Source organism: Sinocyclocheilus grahami, unplaced genomic scaffold, assembly GCF_001515645.1.
Source record: "Sinocyclocheilus grahami isolate Dianchi unplaced genomic scaffold, SAMN03320097.WGS_v1.1 scaffold98.1, whole genome shotgun sequence".
Taxonomy (NCBI): Eukaryota; Metazoa; Chordata; class Actinopteri; order Cypriniformes; family Cyprinidae; genus Sinocyclocheilus; species Sinocyclocheilus grahami.
The window spans coordinates 4,152,195-4,172,038 of record NW_015505277.1 but is presented as its reverse complement, the minus strand read 5'-3'; the positions used below and the strand labels follow the sequence as shown (position 1 = coordinate 4,172,038).

The window sequence follows — 19,844 nt, the reverse complement described above, 5'->3', positions numbered from 1 at the left end:
TATATATATATATATATATATATATATATATATATATATATATATATATATATAAAATTTAACTATTATGTTAAACTAAATAAAAATATTAAAAATAAATAAATATCAACTTATGTTTCTATTTTATAACAATATAATGAAAAATATAAAATAATATTATTAAAACTGCAATGTAAAACAAATTTTCCACAGAAACAAATATTATTTGTAAATTCTATTAAAAGCCATGTAAAAATTCTGTAGTCAGGGTACTTCAGTGTTGTACTGAAATCTGCAACTACACTGGCAAACAGTAGTCAGGGGACAGAGTTGTATGTGATTTCTTTATTAGTTTCACTCTGTGAAAAGTGACTTCCTTTTTTATCCATGCAGCATATTTTCTGGAACTCCTAAATGGCTCTGAACGGTGGTTGGAGGAGGCCTTTGTGGCCTCTTTGGGGGATTTGTACCGGCCTAATGCAGGAGTATTTCGTGACCTTTATGCCGAACTGCGTCGATATTACAGCGGTGCCTCCCTGAACCTCGAGGAGGTCTTGGATGAGTTCTGGATGAGGCTCCTGGAGCGTCTTTTGAAGGCATCTGACCCTGAGACCGCCTCCCTACTCTCTGATGACTTCCTGGAGTGTGCCTCCAAGCAGACAGAAACCCTGCGTCCTTTTGGAGATGCTCCACGGGAGCTGAAGACCAAGCTTGTGCGAGCATTCATAGCTGCTCGGGCATTCGTTCAGGGCCTTAATGTGGCTGGAGAGATTGTACGGAAGGTGTCTCAGGTATAGTGGATTCTTTTTCTTTTTTAGGATGGGTGTGATGTAGTGGTTAAGGCTCAGGGCTTGTAATGGAAGGAAACATGCCGTGTGCCAAGACCATACTACCCTTGAGCAAAGCAATTAATCCCAGGGTGCTCAAGGGTGACTGGTAGCATTCGTGCATGAAAGTTAAAAACAAGCGTTCTACTAAATAAGTTATAAATAAAACCCCTAGATTGTACACTTATGTAGTATTGTTTGGCAATATTTCCAGTCCCTACTAGCATTGGCATCTTCTTGGCAAAATTGCTCAAGTTCCTTCAAATAGGATTGGGTCCATTTGGGAGCAAAATTTTGAGGTGCTCAACTGAACTGCGGTCTAATTTTCTTGATTTTAAGACTCACCAAGTGTCTTTTACATCTTTGTCTTGTTAAAATATGACTCGTCTGCCAATAATCCTCAATGCTCTTGCAATGCAGATCATAGCATATTTTGCTCCAGAAACTCTACTGACATTGATATTTCCAAATGAGTATTCCAGTGTGAACTCCTGGGTTAAGTTTTGCATCAAATATAGCGCTTCACATCAAAGTCTTAAAGTTCAGTTAAGGTTTCATCAGACCAGGGATTCTCCTCCAAGTCTATGACATGCCTTTTGGGCAAACACCAGCAAAGTGATAAAGTCTTTCTCCTTCCACCTTCCTTATGAGCCAGATTTATGAAGTGTTCTTGCTCTTGAAGCGTTATTGTTGCCTCACGACAGTGTCTCTCATCTATGTTATGTAGGACTGTAACTCTTTAGCATTGCCAACCTCTTCTTGTCCAGACACCCAGTTCTGGCAGAAGTTCAATTCTTTGCAGATGCGCAGTTGTTCCATATTTTCTCACCTTTATAATGACAAACCTCACAGTGACTCCAGATGTATTTAATATTAATTATATCCTTGCCCTGACTAGTATTTTTCAAGAATCTTGCCTCAGATCTGCTTATAATGTTCCTTGGGTTCTGCGGTAGAGTGTTTCCTTGGAAATTAAGCGTGTATTCTCCTAGAGACAGGTGTATTTGACATTAGAGTCATACAGCAATGGGAAAAACTCTTCAATGAATCATTGAATCCATGGTGTAACACTGTGCAATTGTGAGAGAGTCCAAGGACACCAAAGACTATATATGGCTTAAACTCAAATATGTAGTTGATTGTATGTGCCTAAATGTATAAAACCATGCATACCCTTGAGTGCCATACTCTGTGTAGGTGGTCTGGTTGCACTAAAAGGGAGCAGTACCTTTGAGTGCCCTAGTACCTAGAAAGTCAATCAACAGATACTCCCAAATTCATCAGTACTAGATCCATGACATCAAGACAAATGCCTACACTGCAGCATTCCCGAAGATGTTTGCCCCAAACCCACACATGGAAAATTAGTCCAAGTCCTTAGTGGCTACCCTACCCTACCCTTCCTTAGAACTCCCTGCTGCTTTGACAAATGAAAGTAGGGCGCAATGGTACCGCTCCATTCTTTAAGGGATTTCTTACAGAATTGGATTCAGTCTCCTGGTGCCAAACTCTCTGGAGATTCCTGCTAAGCAGACATAAATTCTTGCTGATGTTGGGAATATATCAGTTCGAAATATTGTGTGTCCTGTTTAAGTGGTCTTATGTTTTTATATGTAAAAGCTGAATCCACTGCATGGCACATTCCAAGGGATTAGAATTAAACATGAATGCATTTAGTAGCTGTTTGCAAGTCTGAATTAGTAGCATGAGCAGCAGGTTCACGCACGGTCGCAGTAAAGCGATTAAATTGAAGTTGGCTTCGGCTAATATACAGCATGATTACTCTACCTTCCAAACTTGGTTTCCCAAAAGACATTAAAGTTACTGCAAAGTTTTTCTTACATAATAGATTACCTGAATCCACGTGCAGATAACATGCTTAGCTGGAGTCAATAAAGAAAATCAAGCTAGCTCACTTATCTTTACCAACGTTCATGAAAAATGAAAACAAAATTGTTCAGCTTACGCTAAAAGGACTTGCAGTGCTTTTATTACAGGAACAGTTCTCCTGAAGTGATGCTGTGTTAATTGCCTTGCTCACAATAGTATTAGCTCATAGATAAATTCTTAATGGTCACTATTCCCACAGGTTCCTTTGAGCCTGGAGTGTAATCATGCCATTATGAAACTGGTGTACTGCCCTCATTGCCGAGGGCTGGGATCAATCAAACCTTGCGTCAACTACTGCAAGAACGTCATGAAGGGCTGCCTGGCTAATCAGGCTGACCTGGACACTGAGTGGCAGAGCTTTATAGGTAAAGCAGAGATTATACCACACAAACTCTTACTCTTTTGTTGGTTGCTTGATTTCTGTTTTTGTTGCATCACACTGAGGAGAGCTGTCACTTTGCTAAATACAGTATTTCGGTTTCGGCCTTGACATGAAACTTACTTGACACTGGTAATTTATTCACACACTCTCTTTTCCTCAGAAACCATGCTACAGGTGGCCTCCAGTTTTGGTGTCGAGCCCAGTATGGACACGGTGATCTATTCAATTCCTGTGAGAATCTCAGAGGCTGTTCTCGCCATGCAGGAGAACATGGAGATCTATACCAGCAAGGTTAGGACATTGAAATAAGCATCTATTTTAAACTTGTGCGAGTAGGTTCGATTCAGATGCACGTGAGGTGTCGGTTTAAACAGTTTAAAGATTTATTGATCATGTAAGGACCGTTTATACAACTATACACAGAAGTTTGGGTTGCGTTTCAGGTTTTCAAGGCCTGTGGGGACCGTGGTGAGGAAGGAACACCGAGTTCAATATCTGAGGAGCCGAAAAAGAAAGGAAGTACAGTTACTGTCCTGGAATACAAACCCAGCCCCAAATCTGCAGCAAGACTGGAGGTGCAGGTATGTGCATGTGTGGCAGTATCCACTTTTGGCCAAATTTTATGAGTTTTGTACAATGTTATTGAAGTGTGTGTGCAATTCCCAGGTCACAGACGTGTCCAGTAAACTGAAGGAAATGCAGTTTTACTGGATTCAACTCCCTTCGGCTCTGTGCAGCGGTAAAACAGCTTCTTCAACCAGCAGTGACAAATGCTGGAATGGCATCACAAAAGCCAGGTATTACATTTTTATAGAAAATATAAAATATTTTCATTCTACGATGAGAGGTGTCCATTCAACTGGTCAGAATGTGTAATTTGGGGAAAATTTTTATATAATCAATCAATTTGTGCTTTTCAAGGCTAAATAGTTGTGCAGGATTTTGATGGATGACTTTTGAGATGTACACACATTATGAATTTATAGATCGTTACTCATGGTCAGTGCTGGCAGACGTCTGAAAACTGCATCCGTCTCTCTTTTTGCGGCCAAAGTCATTAAATTGACTGTTTAGCTATCACTGCCACAGAACTGAACTCCCATTGCCCAAAGTCATCAGAAGTGATTAATCACTGGATGAGGTTTACATCTTCATTTGTAGATTTAAGTACCGCAGAACTTTATTTTTAGTCAGCACTAATACCTCTTAGCTCCGTATAACTAAACTGGCAATCTCATGGGGGTAATTAATGCATACTGGTATGTGATTAGTGATGTTTGCTAACACAAACATCCTTATTACTATTGCTCAATTACGGTCCATATACAGACAATGAAAACAAAACCCTACAGACTTCCATTTAAGGAGGGACTTGAGCCAAATCTAAAGACTAGAATATCCGAGACTTGACGACATACAGCTAAAACACCCTAGCAACCACATATCAAATCACTCAGAATACCATAACAATATACTAACTGCTAAAGTCATTGCATTGCAACCACCTAGACCTTGAACTAGACCCTAGCAACCACACAGCAACGCATTAAAAACCAGTCAAACGGTTTTGCAACATGCTAAAAACCAATCAGAGCACCTTAGAAATGTGCTAAAAACCACTTAGTATTGTAGCAGCAAGTTCTGCAAAGCATGATGTGCTACCATCGAGTTTGTATTATTGATGTACAAGCTTGGTTTTTATTTCAGTGCAAGGTCGTTAATTGTGAAAAATGTAATACAAGAGCTATTTACAAAATGTGCGTGATTGAAATGTTTCTCATTTTTTCTGCAGTTACCTCCCAGATGTCATGGGTGATGGGCTGGCCAATCAGATTAATAACCCAGAGGTAGAGATCGACATCACCAAGCCTGACAGGACTATACGTCAACAGATCATGCTGCTGAAGATCATGTCAAACCGCCTGAAAAACGCACTCAATGGCAACGATGTAGATTTCCAAGACACAAGTAAGCGGCTAAAAATGCTAAAGAGCTAACTAAAAATAAAAGACATGATAATTATACAATTGGCTTCATGAAACAAGAGAACAAATTTGTGTAAATCATTCAGCATCAACTGAATTTATTCAGTCCACTAGTTAAGTCTGATTTACTACTGTTACATGAATGAGGCTCAGTGATGCTAAATTTAGCACTGTTTTAGGGCTGGATGGTTTTGTAATTTGCAGTAGTGATTTTGTCTCCTTAAGTATGCTGCAATTTCATTTAAATTAGATATTGCATAGCTACCATTACTTCTGTGACCTGTTTTCCACCAAAGTAATCATCATGTTTTTTTCCATGATGTGTTTCTAGGTGATGATTTTAGTGGCTCAGGAAGCGGCATGTGTGCAGACCACCTGTGCGTCCGTGGTAGACCTCCAGTCTTTGGGCCGAAAACGGACAGGCCTAAACTCTATGCCCATGTCCCTGAAAACAAAAGAGTCAAAGGATCCGGGAACCAGATTCAGCCTTCCGTCATCTTACTGGTTCTGTTACTCGCGACTCTACTGCTGAGACTATAATGGAGACGCTAAATCGAACTTTGGGATCTGGGTCAGGAAAGGGATAGGACAAGGAATGTTTCAAAAGAAAAAGAATAGATAAAAATGAGAAAAGGTGAGCTTAAAAATTGCCAAAAGAAACGTTTTGAGTGAATGGACATTTTAATTCCTCTGGAATACGACATGAGAATAGGTGGAAAAGGAAGTTTGTTTCTGTGTATTTTTATGTTTTGTAATATACGTCAGAATTAAGAGCTGACTTGTTACATCACTTGACATCTTGCTTTATCTTTGAATGTAAAAAGATGAACTGGTCAGGAAGAATGGTGGTGTAGATTTACAATACGAGGTTCTCAGCCACCTAAGCGACTTACCCACAATTCTTTGCTTTTAAAGTCACACAGTCACCAAGTCACCTCATGTTTCATTTCACCATGCTTGAGTTACGCAAGTTTGTCTTTGCACAACTGTTCTTTTTGTCTTAAATATTTCAGAGATGGACATTAAAAACAAAAAACTACATCAGTCTGATCCCTTTTAGATTACAAAATGTATGAACTTTGGCATGGACATGAATTGAAATACAGAATTGCTGAATATCTGAGGAATTATGTAATTAATTGGAATTATGAATGTTTTTTTTTTTTGTTTTTTTTACTGTGATTCACTTGGTTGAGTCAGCAATTATTTTGTATGATAGCAAGCTATCATACAAAATACCAAAATATAACACAAAAAAACTGTCAGGAAATGTTTTTCACACCAACATCAAAAGAAAAAAATATTTTGCATAAAGGAAAATATAGCCTATTTTTATTGCATTTCTTAGTAATTATTTTCATAATCATTTTTATTTAAACTTTTATTAATATTTTCCTCATTTTCCACATCTAACCATTGTTAAAATAAGCAAAATTATAAACCGTTTTATTAGATTTATATTTTAAATAAATATCATCATAAGAAGAAGAATTTATTTTCAATTGTTTCATAATTTTCATAATTTAGCAGAAAAAAAATCACAGAAGAATGCATGATGTAATGGTAGTTTATTATTATTATTTATACAGATTTTTTTTAAATATTGTTTCCAAATAGGATGATTTTCATTAAAATTAGAATTTTTCACTTTACATTAATGAAATTTTAATTAGAACTTGACTTATTGACTTAATTATCATGAAGAAAACATTAGAATGCTAAATGAATAAATTGGTCAATTTATCCCCCAAAGAAATAGGCTTTAATTTTAATGGCAAAAAAATTTTTCTCTGATTTTGAGGTGAAATATGACCCAGACATGTGATTCTCTTGTCTAAAATGTAAATGTAAAACAATAAGCTTTAACAATAAGAATGCAAAACAATATTTGCTTCACTCAACCCAATGCAAACCTGCATTTGGAAACTCATGGCTGCATTGTTGCTCAGAGCAGTGCAAATTCATATTTGTAATGTCACTTCTGGAGAACTTTCAGCACTGAAGGCAAGTTAAATAGAAGCATGTGTCAGCCTTGAATATGATTTGCCTAGAATGGAATTTCATTATAACCAAAGCCAATGGGAAGCAGTCATTTACAGAATGTACTTTTAAAATAAAAACTGTCACTTTGAATAAAAGTTCGTAAGGCATAATGACAATTGTACGACTGATTCCAGAGCAATATGATTAATTAGACTTGTGGTAGTGATGTTTTAAAACATTTCCAAGGAGCTCATTCAGATTTACGAACGTAACGTTACGATTTTTCTGAACGTTTGATCAGACAAAAAAAAATTAAAATTAAAATTCCTACAAAATGTCTTACACTATATCAGCATCTAGTCACTGAACGTTGCATTTAAAGGTGTCAAACGATCTTCACGTTTCTGATATTCGTTTTTCTGATGCACAACTAGAGCTGAATCCACAAGGACCTGGTTTTGTCAGACACAAAATGTAAAAAGTTGTGGAATGTAAACGCAGCTGAAAATGTACATGACGTAGTGTACGATCTGTCACAGGAAGGTTCGTTTTTGTACTCGGTTGTCCGATATAAATGAAAAACACATTGTATACTCTTAAGTCGATCGCATGACTCAATGAATGGACATCGAGAAGAGCTCAAACACAAGCCTAATGTGTTTCATATGACAGTGACAGATTGAGCACACACTCATTCAAGAGAGGCAGAGGTGTGTGTTAATGAACATTTGATTGTTATATTTCAGCACTAGCATTTTATTTGAGGTATGAATTTATAAATTTGGTCTGTTTTACATAATAAACATGCACAGTTGTTTAAACAAAACGGATGTTGTCTGTGTTTTTTAATCATTTCTTTTCATTTCTACCAGACCTTGAACGTGCTCAAGTCTTTTAGTATTTTTTTTTTTTTTATAAAATTGGAAATTTTTCTGAAAAATGTGAAGCCGTAACCTTTTATACAGCTAGTGTTTAACTGGCCTTTGAAACACGTTCTAGATAAAACTGTAATTCTTCGGGTCATATTCCTGTATTTCTGGGGTCATGCTCAGGTGGAAGGCCTTACCTCTAGTGTCTTTGGTGGACAGAGGTGAACATGGTCCGATAGATGCGCATTCGTCTCTGATCAATTTTCCATTGACCACTGTGAAAACAACAAAACCGTTATGCATTCGTTCATCATAATAATAAACCAATATTCTGGCCAATTAATCAGCTGATATTTAGCCATTTTGAGATTATACTTCCCATTGTATCAGATGCTGAATAAATAGACAATATTGATAATGTATTTTTTTATCAAGAGTATTTAAAAAACATTTAAAATAGTTTTTGAGCAAAGATTCAAAGAGTTTAAGAAATGAATAGTGTTATTCAGAAAGGATGCATTAAATTGCATCAAAAGTGACAGTAAAGACACATAATGTTACAAATGATTTATATTTCAAATAATGCTGTTCTTTTTAACTTTCTATTCATCAAAGAATACAAAAAAAAACATGCATCACAGTTTCCAGAAAAATATCAAGTGGCACAACTGTTTTCAGCATTGATCATAAGAAATGTTTCTTATGCAGCAAATCAGCATATTATACTGTTTTCTGAAGGATCACGTGACTCCGAAGACTGGAGTAATGATGCTGAAAATTCAGCTTTGTTACAACAGGAATAAATTAGAATTATAATTATTATTTATTACAATTATTATTATTAATTATTATGTGTAATAAATTACACAATTAAAATATTCTATATTCAAATAGATACCTTTAGTTTTCTTTTATTAAAAATGTATTGATATTTCACAATATTAATATTATTATTTTTACTGTATTTTCTATCAACTTTTGAATGATAGTGTATTATGTTTTGTTTTAACAATTTTGTGAATGTCTTGTTTGCACATACCAGTGTTTAGTATCATTGAGATATTATTATAGTTGCGTTTGAATGCGTTTTTTATTATTGTTATTATTTATTATTTTTGTTATTTTCCATTTTAATAAAAATATATGTAGTTTTTATGAATTTTCATTTCAGTTTTAATTTTAATTACTTTAGTATATGAAGTTAACCTAAATGAGAAATGTTTCCTTGGCAAGTTTTTTGAACATTCTATTTTATTTATTTTTATTTTTGGCCATACAGCATTGTTTGGACCTACATCCTATGTAGAAACACTAGAGAGACAAATCCTCCAGAGAAAAGCACACTGTGAACACCCTAAATACACAGCTATCAGATTCTGCCAAGTTCCTCGATGCCCTGCTGAACCTTCTGCGTGATTCACCAGCGCTCGGATCTGGCCTCATTTGTTCTAGAAGTGTGGCCTTTATCTCACAAACACTTCTTAAATAACAGTGTTGTTACTGGAGACTACATCTTATTCTCACAGGAATGGACCGCTGCAGGAGGGGGTCATTTCTCATTTCATACTTTAAATCCCATAAGACCTGTCTGTAAAAACAAATCCTCTGCTCGCACACAACATGACTGATTTTTAAAGTCTGCTTCATATAATGTATACGAACCTCCTGTGTGGTTTAAAAATAATACAACACAGCAAAGGTAAGTAATTTATCTGTAAATTAATTAATGCACATTTCATGACAGAAGTAATTTATTCCCGTGATGCAAAGTTTAATTTTCAGCAACCATTACTCCGATGCTTCAGAAATCATTCTAAAAATGGTAATTATTTCAAACTTTTGACGTGTAGTGTCAATATTTACCCACAATGTAATAAAAATAATATATTAAAAAAACAATTTTTAAAGAACATATATATATAAAACAATGTATTCTTGAAAAACAATTATTATCTTATGCAACTGACCTTGTTTCAAGGATTGATTTTTATGGATTTAATTACAGGTAAATCATTTTTATTTTCAGAATTGTTCCTAATTTTCATGCAAGTCTACATAATGGTATTTTTATATATTTTTTTATTTATACAGATTTTATTTTTAAAAATGTAATACATTAATAAGAACGCAAATATTTCACATTAATGAGAATTTTGTGAGAAATTTTACTTAACTGTCATGAAAACTGCGAGATAATAATGCATAATATATATTTTTTTTTTATTTGAAAACTATTATCATAAATAAATTTAGTCACAAATAAATGTGTTCTTGTTTTAAGTGTTTTATACTGGAAAACAAGACCAAGGTTTGTTTAAAAGTCGATTGAGACATAGTACCTTGGGCGTCGCTAGGCCATTTTTAGGGGGCTATAGCCCCCCTAAAATGATTACTCGGCCGCCCCCCTAAAAATGTTGTGATTAGCTCCATAAACTGTACACAAATTTGTGATCGCCTCAGTCCCCTTTAAATTTCATATGAAAACGGCAGCAGACTTCGGCTCCTCCCTATCTTTCAGAGCAAGAAACAGAGGACATGGTGTGTGTTTATCGATAGATTGTTATAATATCTACATCGGTGCAGTTCTTTGTCATAAAGACAGTTTACAAAATATCATGGGGGAGCAATCGGTTTTCCATCTCCTGTCAAGTTTTCTCTGCGTTCACCCCTCATCACACCACAGCTGTTTTCTCCAGCGACAATTAAGCCCTTAACACATAGGCTATATAAACACAGACTATATATAAAACGATCATGTTGCCATTTTTATTTGAAAATTTTACTTTTAATATAAAACATATTAATTACAGTGCATATGGCAAATAGTTTTGCATACTTCAGCTAATGAAAGAGGGTTGTACTAGAAATGCAAACAGTACAATTTTGTTTGTACAGCAAACAGGTGTGTGTGTGTGTGTGTGTGTGCCTACTTAACCATATTTTGGGGACAAATTTGTACCCAAAAGTGAGCTAAACATGACAAAATCTCCAAAAACCTCCTTTTGGGGATGTCCTCATTTGTAAAACTGGTATAAAAATAAAGTAAACTACGTTTTTTTTTAATTGTAAAAATGCAGAAAGTTTCTAGTAAGGGGTGGGTTCAGGTGTAGGGTGATAGAATACACAGTTTGTATAGTATAAAAACCATTACCCCTATGGAATGTCCCCATTTAGATAGCTAAGTAAACGTGTGTGTGTGTGTGTGTGTGTGTGTGTGAGAGAGAGAGAGAGAGATCAGGATTCAGGAAGACTTGTATGGCTTATTCAGTACTCAAATGTTATACCTATCTATGCAGTACAGTGGAATACAATAAGTTGAAAAATGCAATAAGTTTAGTTTACCACCTTACCCTATTAGTCAATCATTTTTTATTTTATTTATATGTTTACTATTATTTTTTATTATTATACCCTCATTGGAGGCTGAGCCCCCTTAAATCTTAGAATCGCACCTGCCTAGTACCAACCTGGCACACGGACACACTCGTCTCTGTGGTGCTCGTCCCACGCTTTGGTTTTGCAGGTCTTGCTACACTTAAAGACCTCACGACAGCGGCTACAGGCCGACAGCTGCACACCCACCGAACGGCCGCACTCATAGCAGTATTTGAAGTGTTGCTTTCTGAAATCAAAACCACAGACACACAGTTAACACAATCAGCACAAAACACACTTTGGTTTGCAACAGTGTGTAATAAAGAAGTACCTCTGCACTCTCTGACTGATGCGTTTATTAAAGGAAGTCCTGTTGTTCTCCTCAGGAGAGCTCAGCAGACTCGTCATCGTTCCTGATCCGGTACATAGAAGCTTCTCTGTGGGACTGACACCTCAAACAACACACAAGCACACAAATTAGCAACCTGTGATTTGTTAACTGAGTGACACTTAAAGTGAGTTTTGCTTCGTCAAATACAGATGACACTGTAATAGGCATAAAAAGTCGAGCACGTCTCCAAACAATGTTCTATTAAATCTCTTTATTTTATTAAATATATTTTCACAATAAAATATAATAATAATTATTATTATTATTTCAATTATTAAATTTATTATAGATTGTAAAATATTATTAATTATTTTAAATGAAATATTATTACATTTTGTTACATTATTTTTAATTAGAATATATACAAATATTTATATATGTTCCTTAATATATTTAGAATGTATAGTAATTAAAATAATTTAGAAAATGATTATTACTGTTATTATGTATTTTTATTATTATTAAAAATTTTAAAATATTATAACTATTAAATCAACCAACAAGAATGCATATTAGGCATTTCTATTATTTTTATTATTCAGAATATAAAGAATATTTTAATGCATGTCCATTAATATCTTCAGAATAATGAATAATTATATTATTAATTCTTAATTAAAAATGATTCATTATCTGTATTACTTATTATTAATTATTCTAAACTACATACAACTATAACATTTTGTTAAATCAACCAACAAGAATGCATATTGTATTATACATATATATTTTATTTAGAATATATAGAATTATTTAATGTATGTTCATTAAGAACATTTAGAAAAATCTGTCAAAAAATTTATATTTATAAATAGTATATTTATAATAAACTTATAAAAAAATTACCTAGAAAATCAATTAATTATAAATAATTTAGGTTGATGTTTACAAAATATTTTATTCATTTTACATTTAATTAATCTAATTATTATAAATACTACTACTAATAATAATAATAATTCTGATCCGGTAGATACAAACTTCTCTGTGGACAAACACACAAATTAGCAACCTGTGATTTCAATCGATAGGACACAAACTCCTTAGAACGGATGCACAAACCCTGAAAGCAGTGAGACAAAATCCATAAAGTGCTGCGCATTTATAGAAACGATCAGCCAGTCTCACCGAGTACATCTTAGCTCCGTTCCTTCTCCTTTCTTATCACCGCCTGTCTCAGCAGTTCTCCCATGAGGCCTAGCAACTGCCGGCAGGTGTTACAGGCTTGTCTCTCATGGTTGTTGAGGGCATGGTACAGGGTGTGGGCCATGCGCTGGTTCTGGAGGGAAAGCAGAACCGGTCTGATGAGCAGATCATAATTGGTTGAGGTGATAAATGAGATTTCAGATGATCTGGAACATGGGATGAACTGGCGATGAAAAGCTGCACCTGTTGGAATGCGCAGTGCGCATAATCCACGACTGTTCCCACAGCGCACCTGCGGCCCTCGCCCACCACAACAGGCATGTGGATGTCAGTGCCCGCTTTGATCAACTTCTCCAGCTTAACCAAGTGAAACAGAAACAAAGAGAGCACAGTGATTAGAAATAACTACATTTATTTTTCCCTATTTACTTGATAGACTAGCTTCTGAGGTGCTAAATTGTTCCTGAACAGGAGTCGACTGTTGATTCAACCTGATCTTGTGTGGAAAAACATGAATATATTTTCTGTGAAACATTAAATGCAAAACATGCCTATCAGTGTCAGAAATAACTGTTTTATTATTTTTTCTTTAAAGGAGATCAAATCAAACCAAATCAGTGTTTTTTTTTTTCATTATTTAAATATTTCTTCTAACCATATTAAATATAGGGTGTGACCATTTTACGTAAAATTCAATCAATTCATTAAAATAAATATTCCTCATCCTTGATTTGAATTATCAGTATAATTCAGTGTTCCAAATACCAAAAAAGTCATTCCTTAAAGGGCAATTTTAGTCTCTTTTTTTGAATTTCATTAACATTTTTGTCACTTTTGGTGCTATTTTTGCCCCAAGCTGTTTAATTTCTGACACCATTTCCAGTTTCCAGGTTAAAAGGTCTGCTAAGTGACACTTAAATTGACTTTTATTTTGTCAAATACAGATGATGCTTTAATAAGCGTAAACAGTCATGAATATCTCCAAATAACGATCTATTAAAGGGTTAGTTCACCCAAATATTAAAATTAGCCCATAAATTACTCACCCTCAAGTCATCCTAGGTGTACAGTATATGACTTTCTTCTTTCAGACGAATCCAGTCGGAGTTATATAAAAAATTGTCTTTGATCTTTCAAGCTGTTTAATGCCGCTCAGCAGGTGTTGCATGCATCAGTCCAAAAGCAGTTAAATAAAATGCGCCCAACCATAAAAAAAGTGTCTCACGCAGCTCCGGGGGGGTGAACAAAGGCCTCCTGCAGCGAATCGATGCATTTTTGTAAGAAAAATATCTATATTCAAAGCGTAATAATCACTTTAATGTAGTTTGCGCTCACTGTTGTACACTGGAAACTTGAAAGATCAAAGACCATTTTTAATATAACGCCGACTGGATTCGTCTGAAAGAAGAAAGTCATATACACCTAGGATGACTTGAGGGTGAGTAGTTTATGGGCTAATTTTCATTTTTGGGAGAACTAACCCTTTAAATCTACTTATTTCATTAAATGTATTTTTACAATAAAATATTTATTTTCTAATTAATTCTATTTATGTAATAATAAATTAAGTAGATTATTCAGTTATTGCATAATAAATTCCACAAAAATATATTATTATTATTATTGAATATATGAAATCATATTTTTGTTTTTGTTGTAAAGTACATTTAATTAATCTATTATAAATGTTTCTGCTAAATCAACAAACATGAGTGAATTTTTCCTAACCTAACTAAATTGAAATTAATATTTCAACTTTTATTTTATAATGCATAGTGCAACTACAGAACCACTATGCAGAAACATATTTCATGTATGCACAGTCACGTATTTCCCCGTGAGATTACATAGGATAATTAGTTGAAGAAGATCACCAGCTTGACTTGGTTGTGTGGATGTGGCCCACGGTCATAGCTGATGTTGGCAAGGGCACAGAGAGCGCTGCCCACATGACGAGTGAGAGGAAGATTAGGATCAGCCCCTCCAGCTAGCAGTTCATCCACAGCCTGGGAAAACAGCGTTAATATACACGGCACGTCAAAGCAATGCCATAGCGTTCTCACCCTCATCCTTCAGTAATGACTTATTATTCCACATTCATTCTGTGTCTTTGAACAGACAGTATTTAATTATGCCATAAAAGATGATTCCTTGCAAATAGCTGCACTACAAATGATTCAGTCGGAATAAGTGATGTCAGAAATGATTACATACAAGGTCGTTGCCTCTCGCAATGGTCAGAGACAGGGGTCAATGGCCACTCCACACATTGTTGGGGTTTGCGTTGTGAGAAAGGAGAAGTGCCATCACATCTCTAGCATTCTGAAAGAAAAATGAGGCTTCTTATTATTATTATTATTCACAAATAAATTCCAATTCATTTAATTGAATCCTCCATTGAAAATAACATTTTATGCATTTCTTTAGGAATTTTAATTTTTAAATATTACTTCATCTAATAATCTTGTAGTTTTTAATTAGACAGTGTATTTAAAAAATATTACTAATATTAATTAATCAAATTAAATTAAATAAAGTACTGTTATTATTATATGTTTCCATTCCAATTAATAATTATATGGTAATAATACAATTTTATATGCAAATTAAAACTTATAAAATTATGTAAAAATTATATATATATATATATATTTATATATATATATACACTCACACACCTACATAATATTACAATACATACATACATTTTTTTTCCAAGGAGTATCATGTTTTTTCAGTGTTTATGTTGTATTCTTACTGCATATTCGCTGTCTCTTTGGCAGGCCACATGTAGTGGTGTCCTCCCGCCTTCCTGAGGAAGTTCAACAGGGGCTTCACAAAATTTAGCCAGGGGTCCAGAGGCCATGAGATGCTGATTCTTAAAGGCCTGGGGCTCAAACCCTTTTGCTGTCATGAACACAAATAGAAGAAATAAATATGACCAAATAGATGCCTTGCTGTTGATATTCTAGTAAAATGTAGTGATACTGAATACTAAATAATTAAATAAATTAAATGGAATTAAATGACATTAAATTGGAGGTACCTCTGGAAGTAGAGGTATGTCTGTACGAGCCCCACACTCCAATAGACGATGGACACCCTTGACAAGGGCAGCTTTGATAGCCAAGAAGATGACAGGCATGGGGACGGTAGAGGCATTTGGGTCTGCTACTCTCTCCAACAGAAGCTTAATTGTAGTCCATCGATTCCTGTCTTTCAGACCAGACAATCACCAATTACAAAACAACAACGTTTCATTTTCATTAAAATCATGAGGATTTGTAGGACCAAACAATAACATGCCCATCATATTTCATGACAATTTTTTAAAAATCTCATTCTCATTGCTTAAATGAACAAAAAATAAATAAATATATATATATATAGAGAGAGAGAGAGAGAGAGAGAGAGAGAGGCATCGTGCCCATTCAAAGTGAGGGGGCACGTGCCCCCTCAGATTTTTGAGCCAAGTGGATTTTGAATGCAGCTTCCGAAAGACAAAAAATTGCAGAATAATATTTTCTATATTTGATACAATCACACCAGCATCATTAAATCGTTCAGTGCACATATCATCAGCTGCTAAAATTTGAATCTGCGTTCGCTGGCTGGCGCAGAGCCAGAGACAGACGCGTTCCCTTTCAAGGGAACTTCAAACTGCGTCCTCTAGGGGTCGCTATGGGGAAACGCCTCATTGTGACCTGTGTCTGAAGCATACATTGAAAAAACACCAACAACACGTTGGCCGGCGACAGCCCATGACGTCACTACCGGTGCGACTATAGTATAAATAGGCGCCGGGAGAACACATCATCCTCTTCTTCGTCTTCACTGACTGTTTTGTTTGAAGCGTGCATTTCCGTGGTAAGAGCGATCTCTATTCCTATCATAATGGCGAGCATAATGGCTTATGCTTTCAGGCTGCCCTGTCTGGTACACCGTATCTAGGTCGCCCTGAGGGTCTTCCTCTTCCTATCCCCGCTTGCTGAGGCATCGAGCGGGAAGTATAGGTGGCATTTGCGAGAACCTTCTTGTGTAATGCTGTCTCAGGCAGTGCTCGCCTTAGAGGGTTGTATTTGAGCTTGCCTCTCCCGTTTGGCTCAGTACTTCCGGGTATCTGTGAACAGATGCTTGGGAAGCTCTTAAATCCATGCTATGGTAAGTGCACACGCTAAGCTTTGTGCACTTTCAGAAATCCACATGGTGGTAAGTGTGCACGCTGAACACTTTGCGGACTTTCTAAAATCCACATAGTGGTAAGTGGGCACGCTGAGCACTTTGCGCACTTTCTAAAATCTACATAATGGTAAGTGTGCATGTTAGACTTTGCTCACTTTTCTGAAATCCTGTACGGTAAGGGTTACGCGTTATTAGCCTCGTTCCCTTTCTCTGAGTTGGTTTAGACCCCGGTACCTTGGGCTCCACTCAACCAGTGTGTCTCTGTTGACACTCTTTTGAAGCATCGCTCCCCTCACCACTGAGGGTTATTGTGAGCATGGTGCTTTCTTTCGAGTGTTTGAATTCTCTCCCTTTCTGAGGAGTTGGATTCCTCGCTCCGTGGGCTGTTCTCGTTGTAGAGTTTAGCAGTGCTCCCCTTTATCAAAGGGTTGGCTATGAGCACGCTACTCCTTTCTGATTTCGGAGTTCTCCTCTCAAGTGAGAGTTGAGTTCTCTGTTTTCCCAGAGCACCTGGAACCAGCAGCATCAGGCGAACTAGGCTCTTCCTCCACCTCTCTGATGCGCTGAATTTTTTGACTAGCTTGCAGTACGCTTATCCTTCTGATTCTAAAGATCGTGCTGTAGGTCGAGCCCCCTCTCGTTGAGACCTGGGTGTTGTGCTCCCTCAGCTAATGTAACTTACTGCTAGCCGTTCTAGCATTGGAACATGCTGTAGGTCGAGCCCCCTTCTCGATTGAGAACTGGGTGTGTTGATCCCTCAGCTAAGTAAATTACTGCTAGCTGTCCCAGCATTGGAACATGCTGTAGGTCGAGCCCCCTTCTCGATTGAGAACTGGGTGTGTTGATCCCTCAGCTAAGTAAATTACTGCTAGCTGTCCCAGCATTGGAACATGCTGTAGGTCGAGCCCCCTTCTCGATTGAGAACTGGGTGTGTTGATCCCTCAGCTAAGTAAATTACTGCTAGCTGTCCCAGCATTGGAACATGCTGTAGGTCGAGCCCCCTTCTCGATTGAGAACTGGGTGTGTTGATCCCTCAGCTAAGTAAATTACTGCTAGCTGTCCCAGCATTGGAACATGCTGTAGGTCGAGCCCCCCTCTCGATTGAGAGCTGAGTGTTTGCTCCCTCAGCTAGATATTTACTGCTAGCCACTCCAGCATTATACCTTAGATCGAGTTGATGACTTCTCAAACATAGTGTTCTGGGATGCACCATTTCCATTTATGGGCTGCTCTTTCAGAGTGTCACGAGGGCCCCTTAGAACAGTATTTTTAAATCCATGTTATGGTAAGTGTGCACGTGAAGTCTTTGTACACTTTCTAAAATCCACACTGTGGTAAGTTCGCACGCTAGTACTTTGCATTCTTTTTAAAATTCTGTACGGTGAGGGCTTCGCGCGGCAGCTTTGTGCCCTTTCTTGAGCTGGTTAAGCCCCGGTTCCACCTTGGTCTGGCCCTAACAGGTAAGTTTTTGGGGTATGTAGCCTAGGCCTTTGGCCGTAGGGGCTAATGTCACTGACAGCCGTCTTAACGTCCTAGGGGCAACTCCCATGGCTATGGTAGAGTTGGTACTTAGTGCTCGCCATGGTTTTCTGGCATGCACTCCCCTCAGCATGGTGGCGTGGGTATACCGTTCCCCATAGCGACCCCTAGAGGACATCGTTCGAAATTCCCTTGAAAGGGAACGTCTCAGGTTACGCATGTAACCATGGTTCCCTGAGTAGGGAATGAGACACTGCGTCCTCTAGGTTTCCTGCCATGCTTCGGACTCAAGCGTCAGACGAAGAAGTGGATGATGTGTTCTCCCGGCGCCTATTTATACTATAGTCGCACCGGTAGTGACGTCATGGGCTGTCGCCGGCCGGTCACAACGAGGCGTTCCCCATGGCGACCCCTAGAGGACGCAGTGTCTCGTTCCCTAGAATAGAGATCGCTCTTACCACAGAAATGCACGTTTCAAACAAAACAGTCAGTGAAGACGAAGAAGAGGATGATGTGTTCTACCGGCGCCTATTTATACTATAGTCACGCCGGTAGTGACGTCATGGCTGTCGCCGGCCAACGTGTTGTTGGTGCTTTTTCAATGTATGCTTCAGACACGGGTCACAACGAGGCGTTCCCCATGGCGACCCCTAGAGGACGCAGTGTCTCGTTCCCTAGTCAGGGAACCATGGTTACATACGTAACCTGAGACGTTTTTACAGCACTGATTATAACCAATCATACACGATGCTGTTGAGCTTATGAATGCAATGACCAATCAGAGGCGTTCAGATGAGTCATCGCTAAAATGCGGTGTTTTCTTCACTCGCTCGCTATCTGAATACCTCTTTCTGGCTAATTCTCTCATTAGAAACAACAAACTGCAGATGTGTGTATGAATCTGTAAGTAAGATATTAATTTCACAGTGTAAACAGCTTCGGGATTTTAATTTTGAGTTTTTGAGAGTGCTTGTACTCTAGACTGTCAGTGAAAATGTTCTTTGATAATGTAAATGTTCTTTGCTCTCTTTCTGTACAGTGAAAGTGTTATGATAAGTAGCCTAACTTACAATGTTTTAATTCACATTAAATTTCAATGTTAAATTCACATTAAATATAAAGTCAGTCGTATTAAAAATATGTTATGGCATGACACCCATATCTGTTACTTAAGTAAACAGACAGGTTTTTATGTATAGTTAATAGATTACATTATTAGGCTACTTTGACCATCGCCCACTATAGATCAGCTAACTATAAAGGTGAGAATCCAGATATTTCATGATATAGTTAATGCGTTTGAGAATGTTTTGAATAAAAAGGGGGGGGGGGGGGCCAGAAGGGCTATTGCGGCTG

General features: G+C 36.9%; 1 protein-coding gene and 1 pseudogene across 1 annotated transcript in view; one reads left to right on the top strand and one right to left on the bottom strand.

Annotated features, from left to right (window-relative positions):
- The window catches only part of gpc1a (glypican 1a), a 34,642-nt gene extending 28,271 nt beyond the window's left edge, over window positions 1-6,371 (top strand). The window contains exons 3-9 of the mRNA XM_016276092.1: window positions 373-770; window positions 2,896-3,061; window positions 3,239-3,369; window positions 3,522-3,659; window positions 3,745-3,875; window positions 4,871-5,046; window positions 5,395-6,371. Coding sequence (XP_016131578.1) covers window positions 373-770; window positions 2,896-3,061; window positions 3,239-3,369; window positions 3,522-3,659; window positions 3,745-3,875; window positions 4,871-5,046; window positions 5,395-5,603 — 1,349 coding nt within the window. The 3' untranslated portion in view covers window positions 5,604-6,371. The remainder of the gene's footprint in view (window positions 1-372; window positions 771-2,895; window positions 3,062-3,238; window positions 3,370-3,521; window positions 3,660-3,744; window positions 3,876-4,870; window positions 5,047-5,394) is intronic.
- Window positions 6,372-8,041: 1,670 nt separating this feature from the next.
- Window positions 8,042-19,844, bottom strand: part of LOC107588114 (ankyrin repeat and MYND domain-containing protein 1-like) — a 17,229-nt pseudogene continuing 5,426 nt past the window's right edge.